Source organism: Pygocentrus nattereri, chromosome 29 (assembly GCF_015220715.1).
Source record: "Pygocentrus nattereri isolate fPygNat1 chromosome 29, fPygNat1.pri, whole genome shotgun sequence".
Taxonomy (NCBI): Eukaryota; Metazoa; Chordata; class Actinopteri; order Characiformes; family Serrasalmidae; genus Pygocentrus; species Pygocentrus nattereri.
Window position 1 is genome coordinate 4,319,374 of NC_051239.1, and position 20,762 is coordinate 4,340,135.

Consider the following 20,762-nt stretch of genomic DNA (forward strand, 5'->3'; position numbering starts at 1 on the left):
GAATAATTTCCACTGCTCCAGGGTCCAGTGGAGGTGTTTTACACCACTCAGTCTGACACTTGGCATTGTGCTTGGTGATGTAAGCCTTGCATGCATTAGCATTAATGTAATAGCTCTAATTATTTGTGCAGAAACTTTCTTTACTGAAAGTAAAAGGATGTATTTCATTAAAAAACCAAAGAAATGTGCCAGTATGTTTCCAGTTTTATACAGCAGGCAGATTTTGGGCAGTAGGACAGTAACATTACTGCTACTGAGTGCTGATAATTTGTAGACAAACCCAATTTAAGGGAAAGTTGGGACATTTTGTTGCCCTCCGTGATTTGTAAATTCTCTTGAACTTTTATTTAACTGAAAAAAGTACAAAGAAACATTTTTTAATGCTTTGACTGAACAACTTGATTATATTTTGTAGATATGAACTCCTTTTGAATTTGATGCCTGCAACACACTCAGAAAAGCTGGGACAGGGGCAGAATAAGAGTGAAACGGTGGTAGAACATTCAACTTACACCACAATAAGCAGGTGAATTGGTATGAGTTGAGGGTCTCATGACTGGGTATATAAGGAGCCGCCACCAAAGGCTGGGTCAGGGCTCACCACTTCATGCCAAACTTAAATAGATAATTATCAAAGCGAATGAAAAACGCGTCTCTGAAAGATTACAAAGACTTCCACCATCCACCACACATAAACACACTAACAATCAGGAAAAATCTCAGTCTAGGCCACAGACCACTGTTGAATGTGTGTGACAGCGGCGTGTCACTGTAGAGCTGGTGCTTCTGCTGAAGGTCTAAAGGAAGCAGAGAGGCTGGAACTCACCCAGATACTGCAGTGCCAGAGTGACGGTAATAATCCTATTGGATGATTTACTGGAGAGGTCTCACTTAGAGAGAAACAGAGAGACTGTAATCAGTCAGAACTCACTCATGAGTTCATTTCCTTCATTTCCCAAGATGAAGCTGTGTTTGATTCTCGTCTGGTCAGTTCTTCTGCCCACAGAGGCTAAAAGCGAGTAAAAGTGAATATTTCTGTGTTTAATAGTGAACCGTAGTGCTGGACGTTGAGGTTTACTGTCCTGACTCTGAGCACTGATGGAAGTAATTGTCTTATCTGAGTGAATGGTCTGGTGGTCTGCAGTTGAGGGGAAGCCCACTGGGACGTTTGCATATTGGTGCGCACATTTAGCACTTCACTTTGTAGCACCTGTGGCTGGTTGCACAGGTTTATGTATTACTAAATCCAATCAAGTTGCACCACAAAAGGGAGTTTTGAAGTTGACCTGAGCAGGTGTAAGTTTTGGGGAAGCCATCAGAAACAGATTCAAAGCACAAAAAAGACCAGAAACATTTTTCCTGAGAAAATGATACGCTGTGATTTTCCTTACAGCATGAAGCTCAACATACACAGATCCAGCTCAGTGAGAGTCTGCAGCTGCCAACATGTCTAAACTAAGGCGGCTGTTGTGTTGGTCAGCCGGAAACCGTCGTTTGGAAAGCTGCATGTTGGCTTTGCTCAGGGAAATATTAAAGAATAAATTCTCTTCCATGCTGGATATCTTTTCCATGAACAGCCAGAGCCAACTGCCATCGCGTGTCCATGGCTGCGGGTTTACTGATTGGTTCTGAACATGTTATCATGTTAAAGTGACGTACGCATCAGTCAGGTGTTGTTAGTGACGACACGGATTACTGATTTGTGGTGAATTCAGTGACAAAACACACAAAACAGACCTTTTCTCCACTGTGATCTCGCTCTATTGGAAAATCTATACAGGAAACACAGGTGCTCAGTATCTCCTTCCAGCCTTCAGCCCTGTGGTTATTTCATACACTCACACTCAGAAGAGTTACTGGATCAGTTGTTACTTTCAAAGAAACCTGTCCTGAAACAGCCTCTCTCTCACTGTGTGGTGTGAATGTGTGGTCTGTGTAGCTCTTACCATGAGGTTATCGCCTCAAGTGAGGAGCTTCATTAAAAAATGATAGATTAGTAGATTAATGAATATAATAGTCTATATTGACAGCTTTCAGTCTGCACTTCTGACTTGATTTGTCAAAAAATGTTTGTTTGTTTGTTTGCTTACTCTTTCCACACCCCATTAGAACTAAGATCTCCAAAATGGGAACTTTACAGGAGAAGGAAAAAAGCCTACTTTACTTTTACTGTTAGTCAATGGAACCAGACAGTTTCTTTTAGTCCATTCATCATGAAATTTGCACACAGTGTAAAGGGCAACAAGTATTTTCAAAAATGGAAAAACGTTTTGTTTCCGACAACAGCGACATATAAAAATCAGGTCCTTGCCCGCAGATCCACCTGCCCACCTGCAGAGGTCGTTCGCGCCTCAGTTCCAGTCCCCTCACTGCACTGACTGTTGTTTGGTGAAATATTTCCCTGTTTATAGCCTCTGTGTTCTCAGGCTCTTTGTGAACTCTTGTTAGAAAGTTTCTCTGTCAGTTCTGAGTCTTGGTGTTTCTTTCTGTGCCCCGTTAGATTTTCACCCGTGCCTGCGTTTCTTGGTTTTTGAGATTTGGACATAATTTTGGGTTTGGTTGCAGTGAACGTTTTTTTCCCCTTTTTAACTGGACTGTCTTTGGGCTACTACCTTTGAAATTACTCTGGTTGAAAATAAACATTGGATCCTACTCGCTTCTCATCTTTGGTGTTTTTATACACACACATATACACATACTTATGTAAATATACATTTAGATATATATACATATATAGTACTGTGTGAAAGTTTTAAGCATCTAAGCAAATATTTAAACACTTTACCTCAGCAGTGAGTTTATCACAATATACATTAGAATAAAGTCGTATTCATAATTCAAATAAACAGAAAAACAATAAAAAGTAACAAGAATTTCTTGGGTACATATTGTGTCTTAGGTGCCTAAAACTTTTTCCCAGTACTGTGTGTGTGTGTGTGTGTGTGTGTGTGTGTGTGTGTGTGTGTGTTTACAGTGAAAGTTTCCTTCTCTTGTAAAAGTTGCCATTTTGGAGATACAAGGTTTTCCTCCAACAATAGAGATTCTATACACTCATTGGCCACTTTATTAGGTTCAATTGCTTGTTAACACAAATAGCTAATCAGCCAATCACACGGCTGCAACTCAATGCATTTAGGCATGTAGAGGTCAAGACAACGTGCTGAAGTGCAGACCGAGCATCAGAACGGGGAAGAAAGCCCAATTCGCAATGCCCGGGGAGCAGTTGGGGGTTAGGTGTCTTGCTCAAGGACACTTCAGTCATGTGCTGTCGGCTCTGCAAAAAAATTAATTAAGTAACTAAAGGCTGATATTTAGTAATAATAATAATAATAATAAGAAGAAGAAGAAGAAGAAGAAGAAGAAGAAGAAGAAAAAAGAAGAAGAAGAAGGAGATGAAAAAGAAGTTATGAATAGCCATTTGTTGTCTGTTCTCAAAGGGTTAAACCAGTAAACCAGTGTGTGTGTGTGTGTGTGTGTGTGTGTGTGTGTATATGAGTGTGTGTGTGTATGTGTGTGTGGATGTCTGTACTGATGTTCTTTTCTCCTCCTTCTTTCCTCAGTTCAGCACAAGAACACCCACATAACCCTGTGCTCTGAGTCAGAGAAAGAGGACATGTACGGACTGGATGGAGAAGAAATGTGGCACGCCGACTTCACTCAGGGGAAAGGAGTGGAGACCTGCCAGAGTTTGCAGATCCTTCCTCCTCTGTAGAACGAGCTTATGAGGCGGCTGTTGTTAATGTGGAAGTCTGTAAATAAAACTTGGCTGTTAGTGTAGACGCTTACACCACCCTGCAGAACCAAGAGCTAAGACATGAGACACTGTAGCACAAAATTAATAACGAGAAGATAAAACAGAAAAGAGAGATGGTATGATATGCATCAACAGCTGCTTGTGTTATGACTGCATTATGACTGTTTATGGGGAAAAAAGTTACTTTGCAAGGTTAACTACAGAGGGAACTCGGGGAAGAAGCCCTGCTTAAGAAGCCAAATCAGATCTGTGTGTGAGTTTAGTGTTTATTGGGTGAAAATGCTAAAACCTGTGCATAATTCAGGGAAACAGACAGCTTTATGTTTATGATTTCCAGTTTATACATTTATATTATGTATATTGTTGTCTTAAAGAGTGATTTGCTATGCAAATGCAATAATTTAAGCTTAGTCCTAATCATGTTCCATTCCAGTTGTATTTCATAAAGCGTGTAGTGCTGCTGTGGATCAGGCTGTGACTGACTATGCTGTGAATTACACTGTGATTCTGCATGATATAACTAACTGTTCTCATCATCATTTAAACATTAAAGCACAACCTGTTCTCATCTGTCTGCTCATTCCTTTGATTCACTGCTGTAGTTGTGAAGCAGCTCTGAAGTGTGACGGGTGATAGGTGTTATTCTTTTTGCCCTCCCACACGCTGTTATGACCGGCCGCCACTGCTGCTGACTGCCTGATGGGTGCACTGCTTTGGAAAGATTTGGAAAAGTAAAGCAGATTTGAGACTTTTTGCTTTTGTGAACTGAGAAAAAAACATCCTGACTCCTTAATCTGCTGGTGGAGCCTTACTTTAGCCACACCCCTTTACTGCGTCCCTGTCCCTCGTGGCCACACGGTGAGCAGTTAGATCCCATTGTTTTCAAGTAAATGTGTCCAAGTCTGAAAATCAGTGTGGAACATTCAAAACGGTCACTACCGAAAATGAAGTATGTAAAGTATGTGATGATAATGTTACACAGTAATGTTCTCCCCACCTCCCCACCTCCCTCCGCTCCACCACCACTTCAACCTCCTCTTGGTCTCTCTCGCCATCTGCTACTGCACCTGGAACAGTCAGTGTGTGGGTCAGGCAGATAAAGCAGCATTAAAGCATTATTTATTTGTGCAATTACAGAAAGTAGCAAAATTAGTAAGCAAAATCGATCTATTTGCAGGGCTTTTGGAGGGTCTCCCATTCACTCAGGGCCCTGGTTAATCAGGCCCACCATTACCCACGGCCCAGTTCCCCTGTGCACTGGTACCGGCCAGCGTTTTTGAGTTCAGTGACTAGTGGAACTTTTTGGTGAAGTCTAAGTTGTGTTATGGCCATTTGGAAACATTTTATTATTTATTTTAATGAAGTAAACCTAATTAAGGTGAAGGGTCACTCAAAGCTAAAGGACTTTAAAGTCAGTTAAAAGTCCCAAACGTGTTTGACCTCTGACTTTGAACCAGTTCAGTAGACTGACTCATATACAGTCCACAAGCAAAGACTTTGGCTTATGACTTTAACCCTTGTTTTGAACATTTACATTAAAATGCACTAATATCCACTTAGGAACATGTGATGCAGCAGGTCAGGAGCTTCTGATTGGTCAGTGAGTCTGTATGATCAGGAAGTCACTCTCTGAAACTCTCAGTTGTCGCTGGATGTCGAGACAAGATGATCCTGATTCTGCAGCTGCTGCTCGCTCTGAGTCTGAGAGCAGGTCTGTTGACATTTACAGTCAGATTATCTGTTTTTTCTGGAATTATATAGATTTTTCTGTTAGATTCTCTATTTTGTATTGACTGTTAAGAAACATTGGGTTTCGTTTTTACACGTTACATCTTTAAATGGTTATTAATTTAAACAGCGTTTATATTTTTCAGTGGTTTTAGACACATTACTGTGTCTGTAACTAATCTGTTTTTTTTTTTCTTCATATTATTTCCAGATGGATATTACATTTACATAGTAGTAGACTGTATCAGCAGCTCATCAGATCTGGCAGATGTGGAATACATTAATACATACTATTTCAATAAGGCCCCATATATACGGTTTAACAGCACGGTGGGGGAGTATGTGGGGTACACTGAGTTCGGAATTATGAATGCAGAGCGCTGGAATAAGGGACCTGAGGTTCAGCAGCAGAGAGGCGAGCTGGAGAGATACTGCAAACCCAACCTAAAGTTAGACTACTCTAACATTCTGGAGAAAGCAGGTAAGAAACAAACGTAGCCTCCACTGATCAAAAGACACACGAGGCCGAGCTGATCTGTACAGACACTGTAAAAGTAATATGGATAAATATTCCTGTATTCTGGAGTAAGCTGTGCTCAGAGATCCTAAATGACTGAATCACACCTCCAGACTGATTACAAGCAGATAAAATGCTGATGATTACTTTTGGTACGAATGAGTTTGGTTTATTTCATAATGACTGCACAGCTGGTTGAACGTTAACCAGCTGATATTACATGTGCTCTGTTTTATTCTGCTTTCTGTACAGTAAATGATCCAGTATTAAAAGAAGCGACGTAGCAGATGCAGTCCAATACGAACTGAATTGTTAATAGAGTGAGTTTGTAGTTCAGGTTGCTTTAGAAAAAATGTTTTCAGCAGCAAAGTCTGTATCTACACAAGGACTTTTTATTTTTAATGGAGCAGCTCTGTGCACGTCACTGAAGACACATTAATGGGCATTTGTATCTCATGCATGGCAGCTTTTTGAAGAGGCAGCATAAACATGAAGTGTCTTATTATTGTAACGTGGAGCGAGGAAGCGGATGCATGAGCTGAGAGAAGCGAGATTTATTAGGGGCAAATCCAGGGTCGTGGTCAAAACAGTCCAGGGTCAATGAGCCAACACGGATAGATCGGGGGTAAGCCATGACAGACAGACAGACAGACAGACAATCAATATTTACATGGGGCAAGGACAACGACAGAATACACCAAACAAAGACCGGCGAACACAGGGCTTAAATACACAGGGCTTAAATACACAGGGAAAATGAGGGTCAGGTGAAAAGAATGAGGGCAGAGTTACAAAAAAAAAAACAAATGCACATGGAGTGGGAGGAGCCAATCGTGACAATTATGCAGTTATGGCATGAATGCAAAAGGTTCAAATGATGTCAACAGTAACACGGCTCACAACATGTGGAGTATTTGAGTAAAACGATATTAATAAGTCAGAAAAATTATTTTTGTTTTAAACCGATTAGGTTGGAAACATTTCTACAATAGTTAGATTGTTTGTTATCCTCGTCCAGTTATAGATAAAGTCACTCAGCTAACACAGAGAGGCTCATCTAAGAATCAAAACTGCTATTAAAACTTAATAAACTGGTCAGTCTATTACGTTTGACTGCCCCCCTTGACTGCCCTGCCAAAGCACCAGGTTGAACCAAGTCCCTGGGCACTCGCACACCCAGCCAGCACAAACACCACTGGGCACTCTCCAATCAGCAATGAGCACACACTGCCAGTCCTTGCGCACCACCCACTGCACCATCAGTGCTGGCCAATTCCACCGATGGTGACTGCCCTAAGCTGGACGATGTTCACCTTCCAGCCATCTGTGAGCACGACTGGTCGCAGTAGGGTTATCGGCCCATAAGGGTGAACATAATGAGTCATCCGCTGTCTGTGGTGCACTGGACCCACAGTCTGCGGCCACTGCTGAAGCCGCCAGTCAGCATCTCTCTACCCACCAGCCCAGGATCACGTCCCCGCCTGATGTAGTGGCCTCTCTTGCCACAATGCTGGCTTACCACCCACTCTGCTGTTGGCTTTGGCACTTCCATGTTGAGGCCTTTGATGGTTTTGCTTTTGTTTTCATTGGTCTTCCTCTCACCAGCACCGGCCTCATGCCTCCGTCATTGAACGTTACTGTGGTGGTTCTGTCATTGAGCTTTCCCAGTCAAGCTTCCCTGTAGAGCCTGGAAGCATGTCTCCACTGTCACAGACTTTTGCCAGGCTCTGCTTCCATCACCACTCACCTCGAATGTTTTTGAAGCGCTGCTCCACTCCAGACTCCTGATTATATTTATTATTACATGTTTATTGGTATATTTAACCGTACCTTAAAATTGATCTGAGATTAAGTGGGTAAATCTTCATCGGCTAGTGCCACAGATTAATCTATTCATATTAAATCAATGACTCAAATATAACAGGTCATTTTAAAAGTTCTGTCATCTGATATTTACAGTGCAGCCAAAGATCCGCCTCAGGTCAGAAAAGCAGGCCAGTCAGGGTCACCCAGCCCTGCTGATGTGCAGCGCGTATGGCTTCTACCCCCCAGTCATCGACATATACTGGCTGAGAGACGGTGAAAAGGTGACCTCCGGTGTGATTACCAGTGAGCCGATGGCTAATGGTAACTGGTACTACCAGATCCACTCCTACCTGGAGTACACGCCCGCATCTGGAGAGAAGATCTCCTGTGTGGTGGAGCACACCAGCTCTAAGAAGCCCATCATCGTTGACTGGGGTGAGAATGAACACACATCAGTACAGACCAATAAAGAGTAAACAGAACTCAGAGTGAGTTCATTATAAGGCTGTGACAATGGCATCATATTCATAACAGCATGTCTATCACATCAATGAAATGGTGCTCTTGTCCTGCAGGAGGTTCTTTTCCTGATTCTGACCGGGACAAGATTTTTATCGGAGCTTCAGGGTTCGTGTTGGGGATCATCCTGTCCACTGCTGGATTCCTCTACTACAAGAAGAAATCTCCAGGTCAGATCCGAGAGAGTTCAGCTGACATTGATCCATCTGGAGTATTGATGAGTGACTAATGTGTATAAAACACTTCTCCTGTTTTACAGAGTTCCTGTGAAGTTCACTGCTGGTAAGTTTTAACTGGTCTTACTCTTTTTGTATTGGCTCAGTTCTGTTATAAAACCTTTTACACGTTTATCTGAATTCTTGCAGGTTCTTCTGATGATGTAGAGGAGTCGTCTTTAATGTCAGGTGGTGAAGCACTGAAGTCTGTAATACAGCTTTAATTACCTGCGTTGTGTTTACAGAATTAATGTTAGACGTCTTTCATTTTCAAGAATTTGTTACAAAACTAAACATCAATGTTTGCTTAAGCATGAGCCGATATTTTGCTTTGCTGATATTTTATAGTTAGATTGATAATGAGAGAAACATGTTAGATTTGGGTCAGTAGGTTAACTTCTGAACTTGTACTGATGAATAAATGTTTATGTACAGGTTTTAGATGAAAACTTAGATCATTGATGCCTTTTTAAGAAATATGTATCCATAATTTAGGAAATTATGTTTATCATTCAGTGTTAGACAAAAATCACAGCAAAATACAAGCACACATATACATCATTACACCCACCAAGAAACACCACAGGTACAGGTCCAGGGTCCAGGGTGGGGGATCCAGGATACATTTACATTTATGGCATTTGGCTGACGCTCTTATCCAGAGTGACTTACGATTTGATCATTTTACACAGGGAGGCCAAGGTGATGTAAGGAGTCTTGCCCAAGGACTCTTATTGGTATAGTGGTATAGGGATTGCACCCCAGTCTACAGTGTAGAAGGCAGAGGTGTTAACCACTACACTAACCAACCACTACCTCTTCATAAGGCTAAGATCCAGTGTATTAGCAGTCCCTGTCATTTCAGTAGCAACTGCATGGACAGCTCTGTGGCTGGTTTGATCTAACTAGAGAAACCAAGCTGTTGGAAGAAAATCCTGGGAAGGATTTTTACTTTCTTGGCCTGGACTTTACACCTTTGACAGCCGTCTGCTTTTTAGAGATGTTGTAATCAGTATGTGTAACATTATTGAATTGACTGTAAATTGACTACTGATTTTGTATGTGTTCTGTTGCTATTAATAAACATATTTTATACAGTTGTACTGGTTTAAGTCTCTTGGTGAAAGTTAATTACACTGATTATATGAGTTGATATTTTATAAATGTTTTATACATTTTATAAATGTAAATTATAGGGTCACCATTACAGATTAACTGTGAGCACATGTGATTTGAAGACAAGCAATTTCGCAGTTTATCTGGAAACAAAAGCAGAAACATCATTTTTCCTAGGTATCTGAGGCTTGTTCAGCAACCTTCTCTAAGCAAGCAGGAGATCATTTAATACCCAATTTGTTTTTTTAAATGAAATACTTATACAAACTCTTGCCACCATGAGCAGTGAGACCTCAGTAGGAACATAGTGCTTCTCAGATACGAGCTCTCAGTTGATATTGCTGGAGATGGCTTCCAGGCATAGGTATATAAAAAGGTGGAGCTCAAAATATGCCTTGATGCCACCACACTTGGCCCTCACAGTGTGTTTCAAATGAACCTTCTTTCTAATGTTGTAGAGAAAGCGAAATGTCATTGACCAAATACAATGACTGACAGCTTGCAATGGAATTTGCGATTCAAAAATCCACATGCAAAACTACAAAGGAAGCCACAAAATGCCTTATTCCTATGTAGATTCCTGTAAAGCTACACATTTCGATGACGTTCAGGTTTAAAAATGAAACACCCACAGATCTGAGTCTTCTATTTAACAGGAAAACTAATGAACAAAGGCCTGACTGAACAAGTGCAGTGAATAAAGTACTCTGACTTTAGTGGATTCCAATGTGACCACTGGCTGGTCAACCTGTGAAGCTGTGGGTCCTTCCCCAATCATCATTTCACTCATCTCTGCTATGGACAATAACACCTTAACACTAAGAACAACACTGAGTCACTTAAGCTACTTTAAAATGTATATTGTCTCTGTATTTTGTGCATATTTCATATATTTCAATTAGTTTTTTATATTTTATTTTACTTATTTACTTTCTGTAGAGTGATCATTTGGGCCTCACCACAGCCTCACATGCATTTCGATGCATAAATGTCCTGACATGTTGTGCAAATGACAAATCTACTTGAAACTTGAAACATAAACTAAACACTTCACACAGCATCACTGTAGAGTTTCTAGTAGAGCCTCAATTTACTCTCAAAAAAGCCTCAATTCTTCATGATATGGATTCGACAAGATGTTGGAAACCTTCCTTTGAGTTTCTGGTCCACGTTGACCTGATCACATCATTCAGTTCCTGCAATCACATCACATTTTTTATTCAGTCAAAACATTAAAGGGTTCAAGAGAATCAGCAAACCACAGATTCTGTTTTTATAATGCATTTTATAAAATGCCCCGACTTTTCCAAAAACAGGGTTTGGAAATCCGTGTTGTGCCGTCTGGTAGTCAGGAAAACATCTTCCATGCTATGATCCTGAAGCCCGTCTGCTGGTTTGTATGGAGCCTTTTCTGTTTTAAGGCGTCAGAACTGGCACTTCTTCTAATGAATCTCTGTACAAACATCACTAAGAAACTTCCTTTCCCTTCCTGTTTTCCTCACTGTGGTGGTTTTTATGTGCAGATCTGCAAACAGACAAAGCCGCTCAGTTCAGGCAGCGTGTGATCACCACAGCTTTACCTGAGTGTGTTCAGAGTAACACTGCAGTGCAGGTGATAAAAGAGGAATGACCTCAAACTCTCATCTGTTCTGTAAGAGTTTCTAAAGTAGTGGCAGAGCTACAGTTTAATTTTTACTGACCAATGAAAGAGATTTTTAAAACTTTGGCTTCAACTAAACAAACAGGTAACGTGTGATTAAGTGTGTTCACGATTGTTTTCATATTCTGCTTCATTGGCATCTTTCAGTTTCACTCATGTTGAACAGAACAGTATTAGAGAAGTCCTTCAGGCCGTATTGGTCTGATGTGCAGTTTAACAGAGGCTGACAAAGCGGCTCCGTTGCTGCTCTTTCACTGGTTGTGCGGTTTCACTGGTCAGTGGTTTAAACTCAGCAGCTCGGAAAGTTTGAAGCTCCCAGTTGTGGTGAAATTTTGAAAAATCATATGACAGAAAAAAGTGTAAATGCAGACGTCCAGATGCTGAAGCATATTAATCTATATTGAAGTGAATGTTTCTGAAGGTCGCGGCTCATCGGACGTCTAATTAGTACAGATCTGATTACGTCACTGATGTAATATCAGCGCTGCACTCATTTAAAATGAACTACACAATAGGACCGTGTTTCATTCTTACTCTGATATTCTTCATATTAACATCATTGATAACAGCCGCACTGTTAGAATTAAATAAAGCAGATTCTTAAAGACTAAATATGAGCTACATCACCTTTATATTGAGACAGCATACAGACAAACATTGTCCGTTAAGACAAACATCTGCGGTGTATCAGGAAAAGGGGAAGTCTGTGACTGTCCCTTTCTGGGAATACGTTTAGTTTCACCTCTGAAAGCAGAAGGAAAACTCCTCCTGTGGTCACTGATTATGGGGGCTGAACTGAAATAACCGCTGCTCTCTGGGGGATTCAGATCTCTGATCATCACCGGCCTCTCAGACGCGTTCCTGATCTGCACACTTCACACAAATCACCCCTAAATGTAACTAAGAGTCAGCTGGTCATGAGCCGCTTAGGACGTTGAAACCGCTCAGTTTCAAGGTCCCGTTCTGAGCCACTATTTAAGGGAAGCCCCACACAAACACTCCTTTACTGAAAGCACATGTGAAAAACACCCTTATGTCCTGATTCCTCCAGTGTTCAGACAATGGATAGCCGTTACAAAGGCCTTCAGGTGTGAATCTGAGATCACCGTGGAGCTCGCCGGACTTAGCAAACCAGTTTTTCCTGACTGTTCCCAGTTTACCACCCCGTGCTTTGTAAATAACAGATTTTTCCAACTCAGAAGTTGAAACCACACATAAATAAACTAGTCAGTAAATGCCGACAGAAGCTGGGTTAAAATGATTAAATGTAGTTATTATTTTCTTTGTCATGTAAATCCCTGTTTTTGTAAACGCTCGGCTACATTGAAAATGAGGGTTGCCCTGAATGTACTTCTGAGTCAAAATAAAGGTTGAATGATTGAGAAGTTCCTCACTGCTTTCATTAAAACAGGTAGTCCTGTTTTCTGTTGTTGTTGCTGTTGTAATTTAGCAGAGCTGCCCAAACTGAGGCCTACAAGCTAACTTTGAGCTATGCTGTTGTTCTGACCATCTTTTCAGCTGAGCTGGTTGCTTCAGGCAGATTCATTTGAAGCTAACCACACTGGGCATGAATAAAGTCCACCTCCGGTCCAAACATTCCTTGAGGACCCTGTTGAGCTTGGAGCTCATATTGTAAAAAGTTTTTTTTTTTTTCTAAGGTTACTTAATGCATCTTGAGTATCAGATTTAGGGCTCAATCCTATTTCTTATCTGTACCCCTACCCCTTGTGTTTGAGTGACAATTTACAACTGGGTTACAGGGCAGTGGTTGAAATCTTCCCTCTGAAATGAGCCCCTCAAATAAAAAGAGCATCACTTCATTATCAGCTACTAGTGATGCTCTGTAGGCCGCCCTGCCCGTCTGCAGGGACAGCAGAGGAGGGGAAAGTTCAGCTCCTCACTGCTGGGCTTTAGTTACACTTAAGGAATCATACGCCTTCAAAGTGGTGGGTTGCAATAATAATAATAATAATTAATAGTAATTATTATTTATTATCACCCACCCCTAATTCTTTGGTGACATAAAGCTGAATCAGCTATTCTCCAGCTTCTCATTTGTATTTTTCTGTTCCACCTTAAATGGAGCAGCAGTTACATTCTGGTGCTTAAGTACGGCTGGACTATTTAAGGTGGAACGGGAAATTAAGCCACCTAGCTACCGAGACGTTAACATACTGTTAGTGCATTTTCTATGCTTACCATCAAAAAAAGGACCATAATACATTGAAATGACATTAAACTAAGAAAATAGTGCTTATTGTCATTTTTAAAGAAGAAAATTCTCACATTTGTGGATTTCTTTGGTCTCTTCTTCAGCCGTCTTGCCGGATTTTCTGTTTTATCCACAAGACTCTCTGTTTGGAGTCTGTGAAAAAGAGGGGCCATGGAGGGCCATGTAGCCCTAACACTTCACCCAACCCCTCAACACCACACCCTGCCCCTAGACTTGACCACGCAAAACAGAGGGCTGAAGTCTAAGTGGGTGGGGCGAGGGGTGAAATGGGTTCGGGCCCAAATCTGGATGAGGCCAAGTCGCATAAACGTACAAGACGCATTCGAATATGAAACAAATTCGATCACTCAAACCACCGCTGGGACCTCAGAGTCAGTTCAGTGCAGCTCAAACAAAAACTAGAGTCAGGACAGAAATGACCTTTGGGATCTTTATGAGAGTTTTAAGGCTAAAATGTGACAATGTGACAGGGCTGCTCAGTGCAGTAACTTTCAGGAAGAAGAGAGTCCCACCAGTGGAGCCATTTGGTGGATCCTGTCATTGTGGACCAACCCGAGGGCAGGACTGTGAGGCAGGCCGTTGCTGAGCTATTATAAACAGCTTTAGCTGTTAACAAAAATGTTATATAACACCAAACAGGCTCACATTTCCTTAATGAGAGAGAGAGAGAGAGAGAGAGAGAGAGAGAGAGAGAGAGAGAGAGAGAGAGACCGAGAGACCTTGTCTGGTTCAAGGGTTCCTTTATACACTGCTCTAAGTGTCTGTTCCAGTCTAAATAAGTGGGATTCATTCCTCAGTTGTGGGAGAATTTGTTCATAAATACAGATCAGTAAAACACTGACTCACCTCTGACCCCTTTTCTTCTGGTAGCAGTGGTCCTGATGTACACTTACAAACCATCATGTTCTCCATGAAGAAGCCACTGATGAGCAGTGCGGCATGATTATCACATGTTTTCCTGAAGTCTTACTCTATAGGTGCACTTTGTAGTTCTACAGTTACAGACTGTAGTCCATCTGTTTCTCTGATACTTTGTTAGTCCCCTAACAGGCTGTTCTTCAGTGGTCAGGACCCCCATGGAGCCTCACAGAGCAGGTACTATTTGGGTGGTGGATCATTCTCAGCACTGCAGTAACACTGACGTGGTGGTGATGTGTTAGTGTGCGTTGTGCTTGGCTGAGTGGATCAGACACAGCAGTGCTGTTGGAGTTTTCAAACCTCTCAGTATCGCCGCTGGACTAAGAATAGTCCACTAACCAGAAATATCCAGCCAACAGCGTCCTGTGACCACTGATGAAGGACTAGAGGACGACCAACAGCAGCAGATGAGCTGTCGTCTCTGACTTTACATCTACAAGGTGGACCAACAAGGTAGGAGTGTCTAATAGAGTGGACAGTGAGTGGACACAGTGTTTAAAAACTCCAGCAGCACTGCTTAAACAACTTTCCTGTTGGTCAGCAGTATTTTGTCTTGCTGCCATCAGGCTCTTCTGAACAAAATTGTCCCCATCACATCATGGGAGTTTCATTTGGTTTCGTTATGATGACAAGCTACACTGAAGGGGGCGCTATATCTGCAATGGAAAACAGACTTTTAAGAGCTTTTTAAGAGCTTAACAGCTTTCAGTTTTCATCAGTAGATCGTATAGAGGGGAGACACAAGGCATAAGAATGACAAGTCGTGATGAATGTGGCGTGAGATCAGACCGAAATGCATCTCCGTGATGAATCCATGAAAGTTGGCAGTGCTGGACTCAAAGCAGACTTTGCAATCACGGGTGGTTTAATAATCAAGGTTACCTTCATTATTTCAGGAGCATATTATGTGCGAGACTGTGTGGTTACCATGTCTGCTGTGAAATGGGCTGGAGGTCCCAAGTGCACCATTTAAGGTGGAATGGGAAAATGCAAACAAGAAGCAGGATAGGTAATCTGAGCTGCCAGCATGTAACTGCTGCAGAATTAAAGGTGGAACAGTAAATTATTATAATGATTATTGTAATGAGTCCCCACTTGAGGTAAGAAGGGGAGCTAAATCTGAATGGCTTGCTACATGTTTTCTGATCCGGACAGCTCCCAAACACCGACTAGGTTCTGTTATTTTACAGGTTTTGGGTTGGAAGTCACTCCACATACCCAAATGTATGAACACTGGCAAAGTGAGTTTTTCATAATACGTCCCCTTTAAGGGAGCAGAGAGGCTGAAACTCACCCAGAAACTGCAGTGCCAGAGTGAAAGTAACGATCTTATTGGCTGATTTTCTGAGAGGTGTCAGTTAGAGAGAGAGAGGAACAGAGACACTGCAGTCAGTCAGAACTCGCTGTGTATGAGTTCAGTTCCTCTGCGCTGATCAAGATGAAGCTGTGTTTGATCCTCGTCTGTGCAGCTGTTCTCCACACAGAGGCTAAATGTGAGTAAAAGTGAATATTTCAGTACATAATAGTGAACTGTAGTGCTGGAAGAAGGCACATGTGAAAGAGCAGGAGCCTTCTCTCATTAGGTATTTACTGTTTACTGTCCTGGCTCTGATGGACCCTGATGGAGTCGTGGGCTGGAGGTTAGGGAACTGGCCCTGTGACCGGAAGGTCGCCGGTTCAATCCCCTCAGCTGACAGTCCATGACTGAAGTGTCCTTGAGCAAGACACCTAAGCCCCAATTGCTCCCTGGGCACCGTGGATAGGGCTGCCCACCGCTCCGGGCAAGTGTGCTCACTGCCCCCTAGTGTGTGTGTATTCAGTAGTGTGTATGTGGTGTTTCACTTCACGGATGGGTTAAATGCGGAGGTGGAATTTCCCCGGTTGTGAGATTTAGAGCAGAAATAGCAGTTTATTGTCCGTTCTCAAAGGGTTAAACCGTTAAACCAGTAAACCAGTGTGTGTGTGTGTGTGTGTCTGTACTGATGTTCTTTACGCCTTCTTCCTTCCTCAGTTCAGCACAAGGACAGCCATATAGTCCTGTGCTCTGAGACAGATAAAGAGGTGTTGTACGGACTGGATGGAGAAGAAATGTGGCACGCCGACTTCAGTGAGGGGAAAGGAGTGATTACCCTGCCAGAGTTTGCAGATCCTTTCTCCTATGCAGAGGGAACATATGAGAGCGCCGTTGCTGAGGCGGAAATCTGTAAACAAAACTTGGACATTATTACAAAAGCTTACAAATACCCTGCAGAACCAAAAGGTAAGACTGCAACAAACAATTGTTTAAAAAAAGAAAAACACACAGAATAGAGACGATGCAAAGAAAAATATTTGTTAAAATAGTGAAAGCAGTGAATACATTTAGTAGATTATCAAGAGACTTTTACTTATTACTTTTTTGGAGTCCAAAGTTTTGGGTTGAGGTTAAGGTTAGGATTAGGGCCAGGTAGAGGTTTAAAATTAGGTTTGGGGTTGAGGTTAGAAATAGGATTAGGGCCAGGGTTAGGATTAGGTTGAGGTTAAGACTAGAATAGAATTTAGAACCATTTGTCACTGCGTTTGCACACTGTGTGGAATCAGACCTCTGCATTTAACCCATCCGTGCAGGGAAACACCCTCATACATGCACATGAGTGAACACACACTAGGGGGCAGTGAGCACACTTGCCCGGCGTGGTGGGCAGTCCTATCCACAGTGCCTGGGGAGCAGTTGGGGGTTAGGTACCTTGCTCAAGGACACTTCAATCATGGACTGTCAGCCTTCTACCTTCGCCTACCTGTGTAAAATAATGGTGTAAATATAAACTTTGTAAACGCATCATAACCAGCTTAATGTACAGCTGCTGGAGTGGACTGGACTGTCCTGAACTGCTAAACTCCAGATGACCACAATGCTGATTAAATCCAGTGTTGACTAAACCAAATACACTTCATTAGATTGACTAACACCTGACTAATATGAGGGAATAAATCCTGGGAATACAGCAATCCAGGTTAAATTTCGGAATTGATTTGACCATGGATATTTAGTAAACGTGTAGCCCTCTTTTACCACAGAGGGGGTGGTGTTTGTGTTATACAGAGTTCGTGGGTGTGCTTCCCACCAGTTAAGCTCCCGTTGTTACCAGTTAACTTAACTTCACCCGTTCTAACTGTACTACACGTACCAACCATATAACCATAGAGTGGAGTCAGACACAGTTTTGAAAATAATGTGTGTTATAAAAATATATTTTATGCAACGAAAAGACAATATACAAGTACCAATGCTGTAAATAACCAATTTAGATAAGGATACTCTTAACTAGTTAAATAACTGCTAGGCAGTAGGAAATCTCCTATTGGACTTTATAGGAAAAATTGTAACTGCTCTCTCTATTAATAATTCTAACCCAGTAACCTGAATACTATTGAAAATTGAGCAGAGTTAATAATCAACCGTGCATTTATACTCTCAAACCCAGTGTAAACTCAAATATAATTGTTATATTAGAGAAAATAAAACTTAAAAGCCTCTGGCTCTATCTATACAATGCTACTGTGACCGGTCACTCTTTAAGGAATCTTTTAAAGCCGGCAAAGAAAAGAATAAAATAATAAAAGGTGCAGGCCTGTTGAAGTATAGTATTCCGGAAATCCCTTGTTTTTCCTTTATTGGGACAGTACTCTAGTCAGTTCTTAGGTGTGGTGTGCTTACAAACTCGTCCTTAAGCGGCTCTTGGGAGACAGTGGGGCTTGAACTGGTGGCTCACCCGAGGAACTCCGAGCGTTCCGGTAACTCGGAGCGCTAGCGGGCAGCATTCACGTCCCTCGGAGGCTAGACTGAGGAACCCTGAGCGTTCCGGTAACCCAGGGCGCTATCAGCTAGCGGTTGTCCCGCGTAGCTTGTTTTATCACGGCAGACATGCAGACTACAGTCCAAAACTCTAACCTCTGAATGGCACTAGAGCTAGCGTTAGCGGCTAATGCTGAAGCCACTGCAAACTCACCCCTATCAGGCTGCACTTCAGCAGAGTGTCTGTACTGCTGTTTAAACCCTGACTGGTAGCAGTTTACTCACTTTAAACAGAAACAGAACTGAATAAATTCAGACACGGAGTACTATTAATTCACGCAAGTTGCATGACTCCTCTCCTAGATCTTGGAGCACATGGGATTCCTCTACGCTTCATACTACTTTGGCATATTAACTGGAGCAGCTAGTTAGGCCAGCTAGCTATGCCCCGCCAGCTTAAAAGTCTTTCACATGGTAGAAACACTTCAACAAAACATATTTCAATAAATGTTTAGTGAGACTAGGTTAAACTAGGGTTATGGGTTTGACCCTGGGCTACAAACGTGTTAGATTTAGATACATTATTCAGTCATTGGGACCCCTGGGGTGGGCTTCTTTCCCCACCTGTATGGTAACTGTTTTCAGTATCAGAGAGATTCATTGGAAATAAACCATTTTAAATGCAAACATTTCAGCAATAATTATAAAAACAATGATATCTAGTTTGATCAGTTTACCTGCAGCATCTAAGTAACTCAGCAAATTGAAGTTGCTTGATATGAACAAATAGTCTTTATGACTAATGACGAAATTCTTTCTTCATCCACAGATGCTCCTCAAAGCTCAATCTACTCAGAGGACGATGTGGAGCTGGGCTCTAATAACACCCTCATCTGCTACATCACTGGATTCTACCCAGCACACGTGAAAGTTTCATGGACCAAGAACGATATAGATGTGACGAGTGAAGCTTCCCTCAGCAGATATTACGTTACTGATGATGGAACCTTCAACCTGGTCTCTCGTCTGAGCTTCATTCCAAAGAAGGACGATATCTACACCTGCACTGTGGACCATGCAGCCCTGGACAGACCACTGACCAAAACATGGGGTGAGATTTATACCTACTGATAGACCTGATTCTGTTAATGGACTTCATTAATGAGTATCTGAGTATCACAGTGAATGAGAACCAAGGAGGTTTATTTATTATCTGGCTAATATAGTGGTTGGATAATTACCTGTTGAGCTGGATCAGGTGTGTTGTGGTGGGGAATAGTTTAAAGTTTGCAAGACCGGGGGTCTTTAAACACAACTGGACCCTTTGATAAACAACTCCATTGAGTTTATATTGTGAATTGAGCTAAAACGTGGTGAGAAACTGGGACTCCATTCTGTGAATGAGCATCGTTTATGTTTGTGTTTTCTGTGCTGTACAGATGTGCAGGTCCCTCCTCCCAGTCTGGGTCCGACTGTGTTCTGTGTAGCGGGTCTGGCTGCAGGACTGCTGGGAACCGCGGTTGGAATCTTCTTCTTCATCAAAGGAAGCCACAAAGGAAGCAGCAAAGGAAACTGCGGGAAACAGAGTCCAGACTTTGTGCGGTGGGCTTTACTCTCAGAGCAGAAGTTACTCGAGCTCCTCGGGAAAAAGAAGCTGGTTGGGAAAACGACGCCTCTGACTTTTAAATGATTGTTTCAGGTTTTACAGGGAGACTCGCAGCAGAGCACGCTCATCATATTTCAGCCTGTTTTTATTCCCCTCACTCTGTAATGCTGCTTTTTACAGCTTTAACCAAATCTTAAGTGATGCTGTTTTAACATACTTGAATATGAGACCAAATAAATTTGGAAATGTTTAAATATGAAACTGATTTGATTGCAGACCAGAGTAATCACTGCTGGATTATATGATATGAAGCCTACATAACAGATTATTTTAATACACCAACATTGTTTGGAATCCATGTTTTCAAAAATATAAAGCCTGTAAAAAAAACTGTATGACTGTTTTGATGATTTAAGGGAATCCTGTTGTGCTATGTATATATATCGCTGTTTGCAGAGGAAAACCTCATCTTCAGGAGATAACTTTACAGGAGAAGGAAATACATACTTTACTTTTAATGTAAGTCAATGGAACCAGAATTTTTCCATGTCATTTTGGGCTGTTTCTGTTAGTCCATTCTTTATGAAATCTACATACAAATTATATCAAAAACTGAAAAACAACAAAAACGGAGATATGAGGTTTTCTTCCAACAACAGCCATATATATATGTATATATATTCTTACTTTAATTAAGAAAATGGTTCTAATGGTTCCATATAGAACAATCAACACTCAAAGAACCCTTTGCATCATGTAAGGGTTCTTCAGATTGATGATGAATGTGCTGTAGATGGTTCTATACAGATGCTTTTTGGCTATATACAGCACCAAGAAGAGTTATTCTATTGTTATGATGTCAAACCTAATAATAATAATAAGCTCATTTTGGCTCTTCTAATATGGAACAATGCT

At 41.7% G+C, this 20,762-nt stretch overlaps 2 protein-coding genes across 2 annotated transcripts; both read left to right on the plus strand.

Moving 5' to 3' along the window:
- The first annotated feature begins 5,406 nt into the window (after positions 1-5,406).
- On the plus strand, positions 5,407-9,646 carry LOC108425024 (DLA class II histocompatibility antigen, DR-1 beta chain-like). Its single transcript, XM_037536278.1, has 6 exons — positions 5,407-5,465; positions 5,694-5,963; positions 7,959-8,240; positions 8,381-8,494; positions 8,584-8,606; positions 8,690-9,646. The coding sequence occupies exons 1-5, from the start codon at positions 5,420-5,422 to the stop codon at positions 8,592-8,594; spliced, it is 723 nt and encodes a 240-aa protein (XP_037392175.1). The 5' UTR covers positions 5,407-5,419; the 3' UTR covers positions 8,595-8,606; positions 8,690-9,646.
- Positions 9,647-15,845: 6,199 nt separating this feature from the next.
- LOC108415517 (H-2 class II histocompatibility antigen, A-R alpha chain-like) lies at positions 15,846-20,242 on the plus strand. The gene is made up of 4 exons (XM_017688557.2): positions 15,846-15,959; positions 16,478-16,726; positions 19,071-19,352; positions 19,681-20,242. Exons 1-4 carry the CDS (start codon positions 15,905-15,907, stop codon positions 19,929-19,931), a joined length of 837 nt encoding a protein of 278 aa, XP_017544046.1. The 5' UTR covers positions 15,846-15,904; the 3' UTR covers positions 19,932-20,242.
- The last annotated feature ends 520 nt before the right edge of the window (positions 20,243-20,762 follow it).